The sequence below is a fragment of the Malania oleifera genome, chromosome 4 (assembly GCF_029873635.1).
Source record: "Malania oleifera isolate guangnan ecotype guangnan chromosome 4, ASM2987363v1, whole genome shotgun sequence".
NCBI classification, from domain to species: Eukaryota; Viridiplantae; Streptophyta; class Magnoliopsida; order Santalales; family Ximeniaceae; genus Malania; species Malania oleifera.
In genome coordinates, this window is record NC_080420.1 from 121,736,233 (window position 1) to 121,758,179 (window position 21,947).

The window sequence follows — 21,947 nt, forward strand, 5'->3', positions numbered from 1 at the left end:
ATAGGCTGGCAGAGCTTTATGTGCACGAGATTGTACGACTCCATGGTGTTCCTGTTTCTATTGTTTCAAGTCGAGATCCCCGTTTTACGTCTCGTTTCTGGAAAAGTCTACAGATTGCCTTAGGGACACAACCGACGTTCAGTACATCTTTTCACCCGCAAACAGATGGGCAGTCTGAGAGGACTATTCAAACGTTAGAGGATATGTTGCGGGCTTATGTACTAGATTTTGGTGATAGTTGGATATGATACCTACCGCTTGTTAAATTTGCGTATAACAACAGTTATCAGGCCAGCATAGAGATGGCACCTTATGAGGCACTGTATGGTCGCCGGTGTCGATCTCCGTTGTTCTGGGATCAGGTAGTTAGGCGGCAGGTACTGGGTCCGGAACTGGTTCGGCAGGCCTCTGCAAAGGTCGAGTTGATCAAAGTAGCTCAGAGTCGACAGAAGAGTTATGCTGATACTCATCGACGAGAGCTGGAATTCAAGGCAGGAGATATGGTTTTCTAAGAATCGCTCCGATGAAAGAGGTGATGAGGTTCAGAAAGAAAGGAAAGTTAAGTCCTCGGTACATCGGGACTTTTGAAATCCCAAAAAGGACAGGTTCGGCTGCCTATCGAGTGGCTTTACCTCTAGCACTATCCAGAGTTCATGAAGTGTTTCACGTCTCGGTGCTGAGAAGGTACGTGCCTGTTCCTTCGCACGTTTTGAGTTACGAACCTCTAGAGATCAATGATGCTTTATCTTGCGAGGAGGTACCAGTTCAGGTACTAGATCGGAAGGTCCAGCAATTACGAACTAAGGAAATACCGCTTGTAAAGGTATTGTGGCAGAACCATGCAGTAGAAGAAGTTTCATGGGAATTAGAGACCGAGATACGTCAGAAGTATCCTCAATTATTTAGAGATGGTTAGTTTAGTAAGATGAGTGGATATGTATATGTATTTTATAGCATGCTCTCAAAGCATTATGTTATCACTACGGTATTCCTCTACCATATGTGAGGGTATAGAATAAATTTGGTCTATGTTATGTGATATATTATGCTTAGCAAGGATTTATAAATTTCGAGAACGAAATTCTTTTAAGAAGGGGAGATTGTAGAGACCCAAACCTTTTATAAACAGGGTTCGTCGACGAAGGTAGCATTCGTCGATGAGGTCCCTTTAGTTCCTCATCGACAAAATTCAGAGCCTCGTCGACGAGGGAATACCGAGAGGGTTTGGGAAGTATTCGGGAAAGTTTCGTCGATGAAATTCAGAGCCTCGTCAACGAGTATGTTGGTAGCTTCATCGATGAAGTCGCCGCCTCGTCGACAAAGTTGACTCAGTCAACGGTGCTTTAAAAGTGTTCTTGAGGTTGCTTTGAGGCTAAGAAATCACAAAATCTCTCTCTCTCTCTCTCTCTCTCTCTCTCTCTCTCTGAGCTCTCCCTTCTCTCTAAGATCCTTAGCCGTTCGTCGCCCATTTTGATAATCGGAGTTGTCTGCGTGGATCAAAAGGAGAAGTTCTACAACTATAGTGGATCGGATCGTTATTTCGAGGATTTTTGGGTTTTTTCCAAAAACCGAGGTAAGGATTTAATCTCGTTTCTGGTTATACAATTAGATAGTGGTCGTGATTATAACAAGGTTACGTACTGTGATTGCTAGGTTTTAAGGATCCAAGGTCGTAGTTTTGAACCAAACCATTCGTGTTTTCACTTTCGGGTTTAAGGTAAGGGGAATTCAATTACAACAGTTATTTTGTAAAACTAAACCACTAATAAGATGGTTTATGAGTACTTGTAAGATTTAACTACTTATTTGCTAAATTATACTGAATAAAAATGTCGGTTTTGTGAAATACGAGTTTTTGGTAAAAATACGGGATTTGGGGCATGGTCTCCAAAATGTTTCAAAACTTCCTTAATTGTATTATTATATATATAGGAGATGCTAAATCCCATATTTTAATTAAATGATGTTTATTGTATTACAAACTAAACAACGGGTTTTTGTGTTCAAATTCAGTGTGACATATGTATGAAAAATGAAATTGTAAACATTTGATATTATTGTTATGGATTATGGGAATGGAGTTCCAATTTGTTATACTGGAAAATGTTGAAAAGTAGGTGCCAGTTACATGCTAAGCTACATATGCAAAAAGGGTAAACCGAGAGGATATGTGCTGGTTATTATACCAGATATGGATGAATGAGTTTGTGAGAATAGTGGAATTGCACAGAGTAATATGTTTTGATATAAATTGTATATATGATGAACGGAACCACAGCTTACGAGTCCAAGGGGTTGAAAGATACTCCTGTAGCAGAGTTGAAATAAACTACTGCCATTTAATACGGCGCGATATTGTAGCTATATGTATTAGTGCGAACACACATGTTAACCGTTGTGGGTACCAAGATGGTCGACTAGCAGGGTGAAACCATTGGCTGATATTGAACCAATGGAGGCAGTCGAATCGTAAGTAGATACTTGGCAGTGCCTACACGAATAAGGCATTGTACGAGTATCAGAGCACAACCCATGCCACGGGGTAAAATAGGCCATTGGGATACCAACCTGTTGGTCATACTAGTAATCATATATATATACATGATCTGAAAACAAATGTGGGAATTTTTTAATATGCATGATGATATACTAAATGCATTACAGTATTGAAAACATTTGATTTATATTATAGGTTTATATTGAAATATTCACATATGGTTACACACTGATTGTAAAGCTTTCTTCCTTATTGAGATATGTCTCACCCCGTTATATAACCCTTATTTTCGGGTCCTTCAAGACGTCGGTCCTAGTAGCTAGAGGGACTCGAGAAGTCGTTTTTGGTTATAGCATACGTAAGTAGACTATGTGGATTAAACTTAGTTGGAACATCCTTTTGAGGATTGTAGTAGCAGGTCACGTTTTGAATCTGGTTGAATGTATAAAAGGATATGATAGTAAACTCTGGTATAAGTCTAGTAGAAATTTCAATGGATGTTTATGTTTTTTCGCAACATTTACATTGTAGTTATATATGATTTACACCTATATGTCCCTATTTAGAGCGGGTTGTTTATATATCTTGAACAGGTACAAGTATATTTGTATGATTGGTAGTCACCTAGGCCTATGTAAAGGGTCGGGTCGTCACATCCCAGCTACTGCCAACTCCTTCAACACATACCCCATAACCATCCCTTCGAGACCCACACTCCTTGACCTGAATATAAGAGCTTTCTATTATAATATATATATACATTTCTTCTTTTATGTGAAATGATTGTAGATAACTATATTTTTCTTGTTTGCATTCTAGCATAACCCTTAATCATCTTCCCATTGAATCAGAAACAAGTTACGACAACAATAGTACCTCGTGCTAGCAGTGTAGTTTAATCAATTGCCCCCAATTTTACTCCATCAAATAGTTACTTAACAATAGCAATAGCTATAGCTATAGTAGTAGCTTCAAGTATCCAAATATACTTGCAAATAGAACTCAGTACTTGACAACAACAAGAACAATGCATACCCCTTTCGGTTCTTGCCCATGTAAATTTCGATGTATATTTTTTTTTTTTATTAGTGTTGCTCTTTTTAACTTTCTTATGCTTCAAATAATAAAATTTTGACAATTTTATTTTAATTTTTTTGACATTCTATAACATCAAGATTAATGTATTGCCCCATTTGTCATATATTTAAATATACAAGAGTACTAGAACATTATATGATGTATTGTTGGATTCTATTATTGCTTATTTGAATGAAAAGTTAGAACATTATATGATGTATTGTTCTTTCTAGCATTAGTATATTATGTTTTTATTTTTTTTCTTTGTCAAAACATGTGATAATTTTGTGTATTGAAGTATAGTTGCCCTTGTATAGAAGTTTAAATTATACTGTATAAAAAAAAAAAGAAAAAACCAACACACAAATTTGACAACTGAAAGAGTATAGATACATATGCTAATACTCCATTCAATATGAACAAAATATTCTACAATAAGCTTCGAAGATTTGCCATGTGCTACACAATATAAAATAATGGGTCTGGAATGAATCTGCATTTACTATTTTTCTATGGAAAGTATCTATAGTTATACAAACTAAATTTATAGGATAAAAATCTATACTTTATACCAATTTGTGAAACCAAAAGGAGTTTTTATTCGGAATGCTACCTGGTTGAAAAATGGGACATTCTTGGTTCCGATCAAACAGCGCAATAAGTTCCACAGGTTTTGCAAAGAGAGAGGGAAGGTTGTTAAAATAACCGCTTGCTCCTCCCTTTTTCGCTCTTTTAAAATTTTAAAAAAAAATTAGGGAGAAGATGTCCTTCCATTAATTTCTCTTTTTAGATTGGGTCAATTTGGCATGCTAATTTGTTATAATATAAAAAATAGAATTTGTTAGGGAAAAGTATTCAGTCTCCTACACTTAATATGAAGGCATTGTCTTCACAAGAATAGAGAATCGCATAATTTCTTATTAGATAGATACAAGTACAACAATTTTAACTTAAATCAATGTTAAATTAATTAAATTTCAATCATTATCTAACATTTAGAAATAGAAATCTTTTGAAAATATAATCATTATCAATGCATATAGAAAATTGAAAATTTGAATTACTACTATTTTTCTTATATTAATATAAAAATTAGGATGACACAATTGAAATAATTGAAACTTCACATATGGTAATAGGTAATTCTCTTAGAGAATTAACTCAATACTTAAATAACATGAAATATAAATACGTTTTTGTTGGTAATGAAATAGATAACGTTCAATCACACATAACATGATCTATTAAATTGGAAGCAAATGAAATTCGAACCGTCACAAAAACAGGTTGTTACCACATGTAATGTGCAAGCCCTACACTACTATAACATGGGAATTGCTGTTTTTATATTTTTGGAAACCCTTCATTTTCCTATAAAGAAAAAGTGAGATTGTTCTAAGATCAGTTTGGTCTTTAAAATAAACATTAGCCCTTTGGACATCTGAGTGAGCAAAGGGCCTTTCCCTCCTTTCTTGCACTCCGCTTTAGTATATAGGCATGAGTTCAAACTTCTAACACCATCATAAGAGTTAAATAGTGTTTAAGCATTTAAATAATTGAGTGTTCAACCATTTTAAAAAAAATTAAATAGCATAGAAATTTAGAATTTAAGGCAACATTTTAAATTTTTCTTAAGGTATCTCCGGAGGTTCATTGGTTTATCCCATACATTAGGGGCAGCCAATTTCATTTTCTAGATCTTTTAAGATTTGAACTCCAACATTTTTATGTAAAAGTAATAAGATTGGTCATAACTTGAAATTTTAGCAATTTAGGAGCAATTGAGTAGTCAAAAATAACAGTAATAAAAGAGTTTTCGAATGGTATGAACAATCTTTGTGCACAATATATGGCTTTTAATTTCTAGACAATCGTCACATAAAAATGTCAAAGTGACTAAACTATAGGCATCAATAATTCTTAACTCATATTCTAAAAAAAAGCTCAAAATTAAAACATGAACAAGTACGTTTTGCATGAGCGCACATATATTTCTTTTTAAGCTTTTCTCACTCCTATAAATACGGTCACTAAATAGAATCCAACCTCCCTCAACTAAAGCCCTTCTCCAAAAAAATCATTGTTGATTTCAAAATTCAATGATGATCCCCTATTTGAGAATAGGAAGTTAAAATCTTAAATTTAATTGTGTAAATTTGAATAGAACTTAATACAAAATTGTGCAAATTTTCTTCTAAATATACAAAAATTCAAATTCTAAAATCTGGAAATCTATACTAATAATAGAATGTCTCCTACACACCTTATTATTGTGCGTGTATAATAATAGAGTTTTCCTATTGAAAGATAAAAAGGAATTATGTTTACCATGACCCAATATACAATTTGGTTTTGTCCACATAAAACCGAATCTCATTACTTGGAGGAATGGTAGCCCCATGTGCATTTGACTTGTCAGCTTTAGATTTTCCTGGACGCCTAACAGACCAAAACCACCTTCGACAAAATGGTGCCCTGCTTTCTAACCAAATTCCATGAGAACCCATTTGGGTAGGAGATATTTATTTGTAAAGGGTACTTCAAATAGTTCTTAAACAAAATTTCTTGTTTGGATGTCTTTTACAAGCATTTACAAAACCTAAAGACATGTTTGGAGGGCGTTTATATTCAACATTAAAATTAGTGTCATTTACGCAAACCCTTTCATCACCATTTCGAATATAACATTTTTAAAAATCCTAATTAAGTATCCAAACAAGATGTAACTAGCAAATCTTAAAAGTTAAAATCTCCTCATTTTTCAGAAATCACAACAATTTACACCAAAGGGTGTTGAAACAACATGGCTTAATTACAAACAATATAAACTAGTAATATTGAACTTTCAATACACAGGCTTAAGCAGCAAATCTATTACTCAAAAACCTCAAAACATTTTGGTAGCCAGAACCAATGAGCATGACCCTGTCAAGTCAATAAAATTGTTTGTAAATCTCAAATTATTAACAAAGTAATGAATTGTTCTCTAGTTCCACCAAGGTGATAACAATTCATAAACAAGCTCAAAGGCTAGAGATAATTCCTGAAACATTTGGCATCCTTCCAAATCATTCCACATATATGAAAATTGAGGCAAAGGAAAAATCTACGCAAAACAATGATAACAGTATCAGAAATTTATTTATCCCCTGACCAAAACAAACCAAGAATGCTCATGTGCATCTTAGATCCAAAGGTCAGGTGACGGAACCGATCAGAACAAATTACTGTTGAAAAAAACACTATCCATAGAATCAAAGCGAATGGAACCAGTCATTCTTCTGCAACAACACTGATTTCCCCTCTCTCTAACAGGTCATAAAATGCCCTGACCTTTCTCTGCTCGTTCCAGTGATGCATTTTCCACATGCCCCCGGCAACCAGTCCAAGTGCAATCCCAATGCAGATCTCTTTGACCACACTAGGACCTTTCAAGGTGGCATGAGCAATCTTATGGCCCGCCATTCTCCTTTTCTAGTTAAAGGAGCAGTGTCCACAAGTTAGAAGATTGAACCAAGGGATATACTGTAATGAATATAAATCAAAATTTGCTACACAATTTCCCCTCAACAATGGCTACTTCCAGAAGCATAAGATAGAATTGCCAGATTGAAAAGCTAACAAAATTAACCAAATCTCACTCCTGTGCAGAAACCTTTTCAAGATACTGTGAATGGAAACCTACAATATTAATGGTGTTTTTAATACCTTGCCCCCTGGGGTGACAAAGGGTCAAGATTCTTCACCAGAGTTGCTTGTGTAGAAACGAGTCCAAGTATATGCTTATTTCATGAATTCAAATACAGACATCTAGTATAACAGAGCAAGATAATGAACTACAGATATAAAATCTCTTCATTAAACCATAGCATCTAGCCCAAACTTATATAATTTTCTGTTCGCTTGCAATGCTATGCAATTAAATAAACAGGTGATTAAGGTTAAACAATGCTTTCCTTAACTTAATGAAAAAAGTATGACAAATGCTGTTGATCATGACTAGTGATGAGGGCAAAGTGGGAACATTTTGGTGTGGTGGTTGTTGATGAGGAAGGTGATGGCGGCTGCCACTACAGTGGTGACAATATCAGCCATGGTGGCAATGGCAGAGCACTAGTGATTGTATTGACACAGATGATGATGCTTAAGGTTATGTAGTAACATATACAATGACCAGGAAGGTAGCGAAGAGGGTTGTAGAGGTGTTGTATATATGGTAATGAGACTTTTCGCCTTCAAAAGACATTAATAAGACTAATCTGGAGTAACGAAGGTGTGAGGTTCAATTGCCCATAATTTTGAGTTCTCGAAGCAAGGTACCAATGCTAGTCATCTTAGTGATACTGATGACCATAATCAATTAGATACCTGCTTAAGGTTATGTAGTAACATATACAATGACCAGGAAGGTAGTGATCAGGGTCGTAGAGGTGTTGTATATATAGTAACGAGACTTTTCCCATTCAAAAGACATTAATGACGAGGTACCAATGCTAGTCATGTTAGTGATACTGATGACCATAATCAATTAGATAACATACGATTCTCCCTCTCTCTGAACAGAATCGTCCCTAAGCCAAGACCAGGCCTGGACACAGCAAGTTCAATGGAACACAGAACTGTCAAAGAACCAACACAAAGTCTCATTTTTTTTTACAAATATATTGATATGAGGACATTGCTTTATCATTGCCATGGGAATTGACTTCTTCCTTCAACTGATTTTAATAATCTAAACTCAACAACTAAGTCAATGTTCAAATGTGGCAGCAATCAGGACAAATGTATTACTAAAACAGCCAATGAGCTTTCAAAACAACAGAACATGGAGGAAAAAATGCTGTAATGTGATTAAACTGCAAACTGCATGAGTCAAAGAATGCATTGCACTCGGAGAATCCAGATAAATCTTTTCTACCTAATGTATTGAATAGGCAGATATGTCTTGTGTTATTTCATTTTGCCTCCATGCACACATGCACTCACACCCACTTTTCTATCTTCATATTGTAATTATAGAAATTGATAAACATTGTAGCACTATATTCCCTTAGCATTCACATAGTCAAGTTTATGCAAGAAAACAGTTTATAGAGATGCATAGCATTGTATTATTTAGCATTCAATTCAATACTTCTGCAAACGGACACTCATATTTATGTATGTGCTGCAGAAGCTTTCATGTACAGAGTAAAAGTCAAAGAGCCCAATATTTACTTCTATGTTACAATACTATGGCACTACAGCAGCAGTATTTACCATGGTAATGCACTGTTCACACAACTGTAGCATGCTAGTGTAGGGCTTTAAGATTCGTCTGTTCTTTGGGTTTAATCTTAGTCTTTAGGCAGTCGTATGATTAGCGTGCAACCTTCTTAAATGAATGAGAGCAGAAATTAAAAATTTTCAGGAAAGATTTAATGAGTGTGATTGTTGGGTTTTGAGTGGGTTTGTGTGAGGCTCTTGTAGCAGTTATCTTTATTTGGGTTAGAAAACCCTAGAAACATCATCGTTCCTGCTGCAATTCCTTAGCACTCTTGCTATTGCTCTATTTTATTTCTGCTGGAGCTCTGCGTCAGCCACGACTGATTTTACTACCCAACATTACATCATGTAATATCATAATGAGACATCTTGAATTACATGATAGTTGGATGTGAAAATGATTGTAGCAGAAGAGGAAAACCAAACCAAAAAGAAAAAGATGGTTGAGAAGCAATGTATCATGGTCTCCCGTTCTCACATCTATGATGAGCAAGGGGCCGTCAGGGCAGCCTAGGACGGGCACACCAAGTACAAACACTTATAAAACATGGGTTCAATTATGGAGATGGCATTGATGTACTTACTATGACTACATAGTGTATCTGGATATGTATTTAAGAGGCATCTTGGGGCAAGAGCAGTCTTACCCCTCAAACCTTACTCACGCTAGAGCAAGAATGCTACAAAAAGCTTATTATAGGGGAAACATTTGGTGAATGTCCAAACTCTCTCGTGTCCTTTTGATAGGCACAAAGGGAGCACCCTAAACAAAGAGGCATTCTTGGGCTTCCATGTGGAATTGAGAAATCCATAGACAACGCAATGGAATATGTGTCACCCAACACACTCAATGCAAACGTTGGGATGTATATCCACAATGTCCCTAGTTTACCTCAAATGGTATAGTCTTATACCAAGTGGGCTATCAAGGATGCTAAACCCGTACATCTGTCACAAGTAGTGTAGGATGTTGCTTTACTACTTGCTATGGCTTATTGTCACGAGCTAAGCTTGTTCAGGGCATTATGCTTGCCTGTGACTGCTTGTCTCGTGTACTTGGAATGGGTTTCCATCATGTAAATACTAGTGTAGGGTTATTTTCTGCTAGTAGTATATTTGTATGCCAAATATGGAAGTATGACTCCTCGGTCACTTTGATGTTTCCTAGTGCTAGGATGATAATTACATAAAAACCTCTTTAGGGAGGGTGAGTATTCATCAGTCATTGCAAAACTCACTAGCTATTGTCAACGTGTTACCTACTTGCCTCCCTTGCTAAACCCAAGATGTCAACGGAGGTGTTGTTAATGAATTGCGTAGTTTCAATGTTTACTGCTTGCATACCACTGCTCTCATGAATGCTTACTATTTCCGCTGTCATTTGATTGAATGCTAATGAAAGTATTTCGTGGATGAATGTTGGTAAACAATAGGCTGGCTAATTAAACAAGAGTGCTTTAACTAGCGCCACACGGCCCTTTCACAATGGTGTGAAAATAGTCGGACCGTGACACTTGGTATTAGAGCCAAGGCTCAGTTGCTACGAGAATTCAGTTACCTTCGTTGTGAGATTTGGATAGTTTTGGTAAGTGACCATGGTACCAAACAACACTAAGAGGATTAGCGTGCTAGAAACACAAGTTGAGGCAACAACCAATACTGTGGCCGCGGAGGTGACCCAGATGAGAGAACTTGTTAATGAAGTGATGGGATCACAAAAGCATCAAGCAAGTTTGCTAGGTGAGATGTTAAAGGACTTTCGCCATACAGCGGAAGCTTTGCAATCTCGGATGGTGGATCTAGATGCAAAGCCGAATCTAATGGTTCTTGCTATAGGGAATTCCAACACTCCGGGAGTTAACAAGACCAAGGTACCAGAACCCAGGACATATGGGGGTGCCCGAGATGCCAAGGAGTTAGAGAATTTCTTGTTTGATGTGGGGCAATACTTTCGCACTGTGAGGATGGCCTCAAAACAGGTAAAGGTGGATACTGCAATCATGTACTTGATTAATGATGCCAAACTGTGAAAGAAATTGAAAATAAAAGTTGTGTAATCAATAGTTGGGTAGACTTGAAGAGAGAGCTCAAGGCCTAATTCTTTCCTGAGAATGTTGAGTATAATGCAAGGAGAAAGCTGAGAGATCTCAAGCATACAGGGTCAATCAGGGAATATGTGAAACAATTTTCTACTTTAATGTTGAATGTCAGGGACATGTCGGAGAAGGACAAGTTGTTCTATTTTCTAGAAGGGATGAAACCATGGGCAAGAACTGAACTTCATAGGCAAAGAGTTCAAGACTTGTCTACTGCACAAGCTGCTACGGAACGCTTGACGCTAGTTATGATACCGCTTCGTCCAAACGGTTTGGCGGAGAGGGAAACAGTGAATAATCTTTCAAGAAAGGCAAACCCAAGAGTGGGAGAGCCGACTCTAAATCATTAACCTCAAAGGAAGCTTCGTCATCTCAAGGGTTCAACACACCCAATTGAAAGAAGAAGAGTAAAATTTCGTGCGACTTTTGTGGAGGGCCTCATAAAGTGAGTGAGTGTCAACACAAGGGATTACTCAATGCCTTATAAGCTTCCACTTCGGGACAAGTGGTGGAAAGCGAGGAGGAAGAGGATGATGCCCCAAGGGTGGGTTCAGTGCAGCTGGTGAGTGCATTGGAAAAGTAGGCAAAAGCACCAAAAGTTACACGAGCAAAAGGGTTAATGTTTGTGAACTTGAGGATAAATGGGAAGAGTACTCGCACTATGGTGGATACAAGGGCTACTCATAATTTTGTTTCGCAATTTGAAGCATGAAGACTCAACTTATCCTTAGAGAAGAATATGCATAAAAGCAGTTAATTCTATAGCCCAGCCTACTCTGGGAGTAGCCAAGCAAGTGACTGTAAAGCTTAGACAGTGGGAAGGTCATGCAAATTTCACAACAGTGCCATTGGATGACTTTCCAGTCATTCTAGGAATGGAGTTCCTAAGGGACATGAGGGCAATGTTGATGCCTTCGGTTGGTTCCCTGTGTCTGATGGGAGATCACTCGTGCATGGTGCAAGTAGTTGCGATGAAAGGAGACGACGGGAAGTCCCTTTCAGCCATACAACTCAATGAGAGATTGGGTCAGGGTGAGCAAACACGTCTAGCCACGGTGGTGGTAGACAAAGAAGTAGGAAAAGAGCTTAAGCTTATGACAATCCAAGCGGTGTTGGATGAGTGCAAGGAAATGTTACCGGATAAGCTGCCTCACAATTTGCCTTCACGATGGACTGTGGAGCATGAGATCGAGTTGTTATCAAAAGTGAAACCACCTGCTAAAGGGCCATGTTGGATGGCGCCTCTAGAGATAGTAAAGTTGGGGAAAAAGCTTGATGAATTGGAAGCGGGATGTGTTCGCCCTTCCAAAGCACTATTGGGAGCATCGATGTTGTTTCTAAGGAAACATGAAGAGCATCTACAGGAGGTGTTCGATAGGCTTAGGGGAAACAATCTATATGTGAAGAAAGGGAAGTTCTCTTTCGCTCAGTGGAGCAACAAATTCCTTAGTCATGTGGTTAAATAAGGTTGTATCCGGAAGAGTATGGAGAAGGAATGGATGATTCAAGAACAGAAGATCCCCACGACAGTGAAAAAGTTGTGTTCTTTCCTTGGCCTTACTAAATATTGCAAGAAGTTCGTTGAGGGGTATTCATGGAGAATGACTCCAATGACACGACTACTAGGAAGGTATTATTGGCCGCACACGCGGGATAATGTGGTTGATTATACCAAAACTTGTCTCACTTGCCAACAAGACAAAAGAAGCGGAAGAAGTATGGTACTTTCATGACCGCACCAAAGTACTGTTTGACAAAGGAGATGACACAATTGTTCCTTGTGACCATTGTGAAGCATTGGGGTGTTCCCCAAGTTATTGTTTGTGACCGAGACTTAATGTTCACTGACAACTTCTTGACAAAATTTTTCAAGATATTCAAGTCACATCTTGAAATCTCTTCGAGTTACCACTGAAAGATAGACGGACAGATGAAGAAATTCAAAAAGCTACTAGAATAGTACTTGTGTCATTTTGTCAACGACAACCAGAAGAATGGCGTGCAACTACTTGATGTGGCTCCGTTCTGTGGCAATGCCCAAAGGAGCTCAACAACGAACAAGAGCCCTTCTGAGCTTGTTACAGGGCAGTAGCCGCTATTACCTCACACAGTGGGTGAGTCGTACAGACGAAAGAGTCTCAAGGCGTACATCTTCACCAGAGAATGGAGACAGAATACAGAGTTTGCTCGAGTCTATCTGAAGAAAGCTTCTAAGCAGATGAAAAAGTGGGCAGATCAAGGGAGAAGAAGACCGCAGCACTTCAGCCAAACGAAAGTGCATCATGTGTTTCATGTTCGCTGCCTCGTGCCGTTCAACGCCAACACCGACGATTTGAGTAGAAGTCAATCAAACAGAGCAGAGTTGAGACAGTGCCACCTAATAGACATGAAGTTGAAGAGATCCTTGCAGCCCAAAAGTCCATATCCTCAAGGAAGAAGCGGCAGAAATTCCTAGTGAAGTGGAAATGCCTTGATAGCAAAGAAATCAGTTGGATTTCAGCGGAAAATATGCAACCGTTCGTGGAAAAAGTTGAAGTGTACCTATCGCCAAAGTCTACGAGGATGTCGACCGCATAAGTGGGGGAGAATGTCACGAGCTAAGCTTGTTCAGGGCATTATGCTTGCCTATGACCGCTTGTCTCGTGTACTTGGGATGGGTTTCCATCAAGTAAATACTAGTGTAGGGTTATTTTTTGCTAGTAGTTTATTTGTATGTCAAATATGACAGTATGACTCCTCGGTCACTTTGATGTTTCCTAGTGTCAGGATGATAATTATATAAAAACCTCTTTAGGGGAGGATGAGTGTTCATCAATCATTGTAAAACTCACTAGCTATTGTCAACGTGTTTAGCCTACTTGCCTCCCTCGCTAAACACACGATGTCAACGGAGGTGTTGTTAATGAATTGCGTAGTTTCAATATTTACTGCTTGCGTGCCACTACTTTCATGAATGTTTACTGTTTCTGCTGCCATTTGATTGAATGCTAATGAAAGTGTTTCATGGATGAATGTTGGTAAACGATAGGATGGCTAGTTAAACAAGAGTGCTTTAGCTAGCGCCGGACGGCCCTTTCACAACGGTGTGAAAATAGTCAAACCGTGACACTTGTGGATGTTAGTGGCATATATATCCATGTGAGCAGTGTGCTAAGGGGCAAGAGTAACCTCCAATGCTTGTGGATGTGAGCATGAGCTACATGAGACCCTTGCCGTTTCAAGTCAGGGCTCCTCTGCGACCATCCCAGTTATGACAAGAGTTGTAATGTCAACAATACTTGACCACGAAATGGACCCATGAATGTTTTCATGTGTATTTGAATGAGTGTGCCTAGACAGGACTTGGTATAGTCTTCTTACCACATAAGCATGCCTCTATTGAATGCATGGAAGACCAAAACAAAGGTTATTTTTTTGGCTGTGGAATTTTGCCGCTTCAAGACACAATGCATGATAGAAGATTTATTGCCAGGCAACGCAAAAACTCAAGTGACAAGAACATGTCAAAAGGGAACCATGACCCTTTAGGCAAACTGAAAGTCAGCCTTGAAGAGTAGTTTAATAGATTGAAATTATCAACCAACCTATGTTGTTTACCCTCGCAATTATGGCACAATGGAGCCTATGTTGTTTACCCTCGCAATTATGGCACAATGGAGCCTTTTTCTTTAGTTGGAATACCACTCTTTTCATAGAAGTCCATATAGATTTTTTTTGGGGGGGGGGGGGGATAATGCATAGAAAAGATTTGGTAAATCCTGCCATATTCAATTTTTGAGATTTAAAACGAAATTTTGGTAAAAAATTTCTATTTTGGTTGTTGCAATGTTCTTCTAATTTAGTCACTGTACATTATAGTTCCTAAATCATTGAAATTTCAATCCAAAAAAGGACCAAGACAGAAATTGTTAAAAAAATTGAGTCACCAAAAGTGTATTTAACTCCAGTTGTTTATGAAAGACTGAACATTGTGAGTCCAATAAGTTAAAGGATTGTGATGGTCTCTATAGAAGCATATCCTACAATATACACAAATGGTATTTTTCAAATCATTTGGAAACAGCCTCATCGTAAGATCAATTAACACAATCTAGACTGTAAAGCTCAAATAGTTGAAGACAAGAAAGATCAATTGATTGTTATGGTATAAGTTAATTGATTTTGTGATTGGGAATTTGCGCAAGGTTCTTCCCCTGATTTTGTTGGAATTGATCAATATTTCCCAATCTCTTGTGATTACTTGCTTCACATCATCTTATTGAGCTTAATTTATCAATAGTTGGTGGTTGAAAATTACGTGAAGCATTTTCTCAAGAACAATTGTATAATACAACTATTTAAAACATTCAGATCAATACAAAATCCATACAGTTTGCAGCAAGATTTGGGCGTGGAAGATTTGATGGAAATACAAATCTCAACCAGGTTGATGATAGCATATCAAATTACTTCAAGGCGCATAATATTGCTTTTCTAAATAAAAGGATATCATGGCATGGATTAGTTAGGCAACCATTTGATTGCAAGAAGATCAATTCAAATCGGAAACAAGTTTTTCTTCCTACTCTTGGACTTGACACAAGAGCATCGACATCCCGAACACAGATCAAAGAGCCTAATACTTATTGTTATGCCATTGTAGATTCGTAACTGGGTGTTGTGGCAACAGTATAAACTGCAGCCATGTTTTGTTCACATTAATGTCCGCATAATGCTAGTGATATATACCATTCACACCGTAGTTTAATGGCTTTTTACTTTCGGTATTAGTCTTGATATGTAAGTAGTCATATGACAAGCATGTGACCTTCAAATAAGTTGAGGGATTGGATTACAAGCTTTCAAGAGGGATTAGGAGCTGGGAGTGATGGTTTTGTACAATTTATTATAAAATACCTCTCATGGAGCGTCTTGTAGAAGCCTTTTTTTTTATGCATAAACAACTCTTGCAGCAGTTTTTCTCAGAAATTATTAATAAATTTCAGATTTGAGTTTTCCCTTGTGGTCACAAACCCTAGAAATTCTTTCATTATTTTTCCCTCTTTGATCCCTTGCATTCTTTAGCAAACTTTCTGTTGCATTGCTGCAGGAACTCTATATTCAGCAGCTGTACAACAACTTTTGCTCACCAACACCACAACAGTATGCATTCCAAAGTTATATGATAAGCATGTGACCTTCAAATAAGTTGGGGGATTAGATTACAAGCTTTCAAGAGGGATTAGCAGCTGGGAGTGATGATTTTGTACAATTTATTATAAAAAACCTCTCATGGAGCGTCTTGTAGAATCCTTTTCTTTTTTATGCACAAACAACTCTTGCAGCAGTTTTTCTCAGAAATTATTAATAAATTTCAGATTTGAGTTTTCCCTTGTGGTCACAAACCCTAGAAATTCTTTCATTATTTTTCCCTCTTTGATCCCTTGCATTCTTTAGCAAACTTTCTGTTGCATTGCTGCTGGAACTCTATATTCAGCCGCTGAACAACTTCTTTTGCTAACCAACACCACAACAGTATGCATTCAAAGCATCAAGCAATACTATAAATATATGAAATACAACTTTGGATAGGCTTGTGAATGCAAGGTCACCCTTGTGGTCCGCCCTTTCCCCAGACCCCGCATACACGGGAGATTTGTGCACCAAGCTGCCCTTTTATTCTATTTTGCATTTTTTGATTTTTTCACAGATTTTATTCATCTTCCTCGCAAAAGCTCTAATTCGTCTATCTACCATTATTTGAACTCAAAAGCAAGAACTTTTATCTTGCACACCACTTAAGAAAATTTGAAAGCATGTGAAAAAACTACCGCGGAGGGTGGAAATGAAACAACTTAAAAATTTGTAACTTACAAGTCGGAAACTTGAAACAATAACCAAAAAATTATCAAAAATAAGCAGCTAAGTATTGGCAAATGAAGTCACATTTAGAATATGAATACTTAAATTCAAATATAGTAACAATAATGTGACAACAACAATAATGTGACATTAGAAAATATCTTCATCATCTCGGCACACATATTCAGCATGCCAAAAAAAAAACAAACAAGTGAATAATAGATAAATAGATATTCCATTCTCAATCATTGTTCGCAAACAATATCCTCCCACTCCAAACACAACCCCCCTCTCCCCCCCCCCCCCCCCCCCCAAAAAAAAAAAAACAAAAATCCTTCTTCCTCTCACGCATTAAAGAGTACGCCTCAACAATGTGGTCGAGAGAAATTAAAGAAGTTTATCTCAGACTCATTAAATTAATATGGTTGCACACGTGCACATTATTTTCTATCATAGCCAACAAGGAACAAATTTTCACGAAAATTACATCAGTGTACTCAATGTAATCAGTCAAGCTACAAATAATATCAACAAGAAGCTAAACAAAGCAAATCAAACAAAACCTAAATCCACAAAACAATTCAAATAACAAAAACCACAAACCCAACACAAAATTTTCAGTTTTCGCCTCACGCTACAAAGACAGTTTAGCAAGCTTCACAAAAATACACTTTCTATTCACAATAGAGACACCAAATCAGGCCAAACCGCGAACAATATCAACAAACAAAAAAGAAATTATAGCACGAAACAATACATGCAGGAGGAAAAGGTTAAATCTGCAGAAATGAGAACCTTAATCTGCGATAAGTAGCGCGAGAAACCTTACAATCTAGGAAATTGAATGTTGTAACCTGAACAGAGAAGAGTGCAGATCTACAACAGATAAGAGAGGGGGAGAGAAAACGTTGGTGAAAAATTAGGGTTTGCGATCGAACCTGCAACGATCAGGATGGCGTGGGTTGTGCGCACGGCGGCTTACGATATTCTCTGGAATTCTCCAAAGAATTAGTGCTGAGGAGAGAGAGGGACCATATAGATAGGGGCGTGTGTGAAAATCGAATTAATCGAAATAAATAATTAAATTCAGTTGATGGATTAACTTTTAATTTGATTTGATTTGCCTTTATATTTTGATAAAATTGGTTATTTGGTTTTTGATTCAATTATGAAAAAATTATATTTCGATTAGTCGATTTAATTGAATTATATAATATAATTTATAATTTGAGTTTCAAAATTATTCTATAATTAATAATTAAATATAAATTAAATATTTAAAGCATAGAAACATATTTTTTTTCCATAATTAATTATAATTTGGTTCGGTTAAATTCGGTTAATTGAATTAATCAAAAATTCGGTTTGGTTGGGTAAGGTTTGGGTAAGAAGTGTAATTTGATCAGTTCGGTTATGATGAATTGTTAACCGAATTTTTTCGATTAATTCAATTACTTGGCTGAATTGGCTGAACCGACCGATTACACACCACTACTTATAGAGGGGGAAGAGAAGGAGAGAGGGAGGGTAGTTTTGCAATTTCACGTTTACTTTCTTTGCAATTTGCTTTAATATGAAGTGCGGGTCAAGTGGTCTTAGAGCTCAAGTTTTTTACGAAATTAATAATATAAAAAAACACAAATATGGGCTGAATGGGCAAAAAATACCAAATCGTACCCAACCGACTTTCCAAAAGTTGGTTTGGGCTAAAAAAAACATTAAATTGCACTAACAGTGAGGCGATGGTTGACTAGCAACGTGACAGTCGGCGCACGAAATACGAGGCGAACTGACAGCACGAAAAACAAAGGGCTAAAAACAAAAAACAAAAAAAAAACTGAAAAGGGAAAACCAACTTTTGGAAATTCGGTTTGCCCAGGTGTCCGCATGCGGTGCCCCTCATCTAGTAGCACAGAGAAAAAGGGGAAGATTGACTTTCCAAAAGTCGATTTTCCCTGCAAAAGTCGCTTACAGTACTAAAAAAGTAAAAAACAAAAACAAAAAAGTTGAAATCAACTTTTGGAAAGTCGGTTTTCAATTACTTGCCCTCACCTGAGCCATCACTTCCTCACCCGTGACCTAGCACCCTTTCCAACGTTTTCCAATTTCCCAAGCTTCCCCCTCCCTCGACCCCTATATATAGTGCGGCCATGCTTTGCATGGCTTCACATATACTCATCTAAAACATTCTCGTGCACTCTCCCCATCACATTCATAAATTTTAGTTTTAGCTTTTAGTTTATATATCCATTATATTTAATATTTAGTCATGGATTTTGGTCCAACTGATTATTCCGCCTTGACATTAGGGATCTTGCATCCCTCAAACTGATTCTTCCGTGTTATTAGTCCGGCTAGTAATTCATGCGCCGACTGGCACGTTGCGAGTCAGTCGTTCCCTTGCTATCAGTGCACTTTAAATATTTTTTTTAATGGGTACAATTGGGTATTTTTTGCACATTCTGTCCATTTTTGTGTTTTTTTATTTTTATTTTATTAATTCCGTAATAAACTTCCTAGAGCTCTCTAGAGAGCAAAGAGTGTTCTTCTATAAAGATATTATGGAGTTTGGTTTGAAGTTTGAACATAGGTCGGTGGGCTGGGCAGCCGAGGCTTCTCCCTTACTCTACCTTTTGGGCTTCACCAAATGGGCCCATCAGAAATCTACTGCATTAAAATAAATCAATTGAGGCAAAATCGACAAGTAAGAAATCTGTAATTGTGTAATTAAGCTATTCATGTGAATGGAGTGAAAATACATTGAAAAATTTAAGAAGAGAGGTTATAGTTTTTCATTTTCTATTACTAATTATTCAATCCAATATTTAATAAGAAAGAAATCAATATTCTCATTGTGAAAATTAATTGTAGTTATTTTTATATTTTTTGTTATTATGAAATTTTAAAAAGTGTTAGATTGTCATTTTCTTTTATGAAAATATATCAAATTCTTGTCATAATCACCTCGATATATAAAAATATGTGTTGTACGAACCAAACATAATGTTACACTATAATTATTGTTATAGGTAACGTCATCATCATGTTATTGAAGTCTTGTTAATAATAACCTTATTTTATTTTTTTAAATGTACCTACCGATTTTGCCATAAAGGTGTACCTACCGATTTTGCATCAGTCATGGTAAACCTTTTCAACACATTCTCCACATAATCGTCTTGAGATAACCATAATTTTGCTGCAATTCTGACCCAGCGAATCTCCATCCCAAGTTTGTGATGCCCTGATTTTTTTTTTTCATAATTTTTTTTATAATATATATAAACAATAATCAATAAATCAACCATCAACCACGTCACAAACTTTGATACCATCTCAACATAACCCGACCCAAAATAGGGTACTAGGTAATCAGTTTATCTCATACAAATAAACCTAACAGCGGAAGTTAATATTTACAAATCATCCAAAATACAAATAACCAGAGTTCTAACCATCTATATATATACACATGTCTAAACTTATTCCCCAAAATCAACAAAATACTCTAGGAGAATTATACATCCTTAGCTCATAACACTCACCTTGTCTATCAGGATAACAACTCCCTTTTATCTCGGAGCTCTATCTACTCGTCTGTCACGATTTCCTAAAATGTTTAAATATTTGGGTGAGACAACTCTCCGTAAGATAGAATAAATTATTTACAGTGTGTGGCACATGAGTTTAATTATATCATAAAATACTCATTTAAGTGGTTACATGATCTGAGAAAATATACCGATATGTACTCATAATCATATAATTATAGAAAATAATTTAATAAGCTTTGATACCTTTTCTCATACTCTTACATGTACAGCCAATATTTATCAGCGAAATTCCCAAGGATAGGGGAGATTACACGCCCATAATTCTACTCTAATATCGCTTGTAACCTTGCTCGATTAACTCGGGTGTGGCTGCAACTGATACCTATCAGGGCGCTCACCTTACTCAGTAAATCCTCAGGTAGAGCGTTTTACTTCGCCCTAATTATTTATACCATTAAATCCACATTCTTTCATTTCTCATTTTCCTTTCACAATCTAGCTCATGAGTATCCACAGTAACCAATACACCACCTGTCTATAACTCATGGCTGCCCTTAGGATATTCTCCACGTCATGCTTCCCCCCATGATCAGCATTGTGCGGCCCGAAGGCTGGACCTAACTGTGATTGGCCTACCCGGTTAAATCAAAACAATAAAACCAAGTGTCTGTAGTACAATTGGCCTGCCAACGCTTGGTCCGAACTCCAAGGGCATCTCTACCCTTCTCGCTGACCCAATCGACTGCCACGCCACACTCTCCACAAGACCGTGTGGTTGCTTTAACACCTCACTAGCAACGGTACCGTGCTTTCAAAAATATTCCAGTCCATCAGGGTTCTCATTTTTACATTTCCATATTTATATTTCCATATTCACATTTCAATATTCACATTGCAATATTCACATTTCAATATTCACATTTCAGTATACACATTACATAATTCACATTGCAATATTCACATTTCAATGTTCAAATTTTAGTATGTTGGTACGTTTCATCACATTAGTAATTTTTCATCATTTTCTATTTTATTTCATCATTCCAATTCATATTTCATCTCATATCAATATATAGCTCAATTCAATATTTCTGTACCAACATATCTTCTATCACGTATAACATCGTCTCAAATAAAACACATATGTATCTCACATTTTATCATTATCTCTGTAAAAACATATCAATATAACATGTTTCATCATTTCCAATAAAAACCATTTATGCATATCACATTTCATTATTTCTATAAAAACATATCTTTATTTCTCATATTTTCATTTTGGTATCATCATATTAATATATCTCATATTTCTTTCCATTCCAAAACATATGCATATTTATTCCATTTTATCACAATTCCAGTATAAAATATTATTCACGTTTCTCATGCCACACAATTTCATCTGATATTCACAATACAATATTCACAGGGAAAATATCATAATTTCCTTTTCACATAATTACTCAACCAGTAATTTCAAAAATAACTGTTATAATTTATTCCTCTTACCTAGCACACTAAAAGGTCTACTAACAGCCTTAAATCCACTCCCCATAGCGTTTGAAGCTCAAAACCCTGAAATTATATTTTCCCTATTTAATCAACTAGATCTCA

At 36.8% G+C, this 21,947-nt stretch overlaps 1 protein-coding gene across 4 annotated transcripts; it reads right to left on the reverse strand.

Moving 5' to 3' along the window:
- Positions 1–6,507: 6,507 nt before the first annotated feature.
- LOC131154203 (probable cytochrome c oxidase subunit 5C-1) lies at positions 6,508–17,856 on the reverse strand. 4 transcript variants are annotated; one of them, XM_058106815.1, is made up of 3 exons: positions 17,715–17,840; positions 17,572–17,630; positions 6,508–7,043 (listed from the first exon to the last, which is right to left on the reverse strand). In XM_058106815.1, the coding sequence occupies exon 3, from the start codon at positions 7,037–7,039 to the stop codon at positions 6,848–6,850; it is 192 nt and encodes a 63-aa protein (XP_057962798.1). In that variant the 5' UTR covers positions 7,040–7,043; positions 17,572–17,630; positions 17,715–17,840; the 3' UTR covers positions 6,508–6,847. The 4 variants fall into 4 exon arrangements, with proteins under 4 accessions (XP_057962798.1, XP_057962795.1, XP_057962794.1 ...); XM_058106812.1 differs by having other exon boundaries at positions 6,508–7,048; positions 17,715–17,828; XM_058106811.1 differs by lacking the exon at positions 17,572–17,630 and having other exon boundaries at positions 6,508–7,048; positions 17,715–17,856.
- Between the last annotated feature and the right edge of the window lie 4,091 nt (positions 17,857–21,947).

Excerpts from the sequence above, each read along its gene's own strand:
- LOC131154203 (XM_058106811.1), bottom strand. The coding sequence starts at position 7,039 with ATGGCGGGCCATAAGATTGCTCATGCCACCTTGAAAGGTCCTAGTGTG.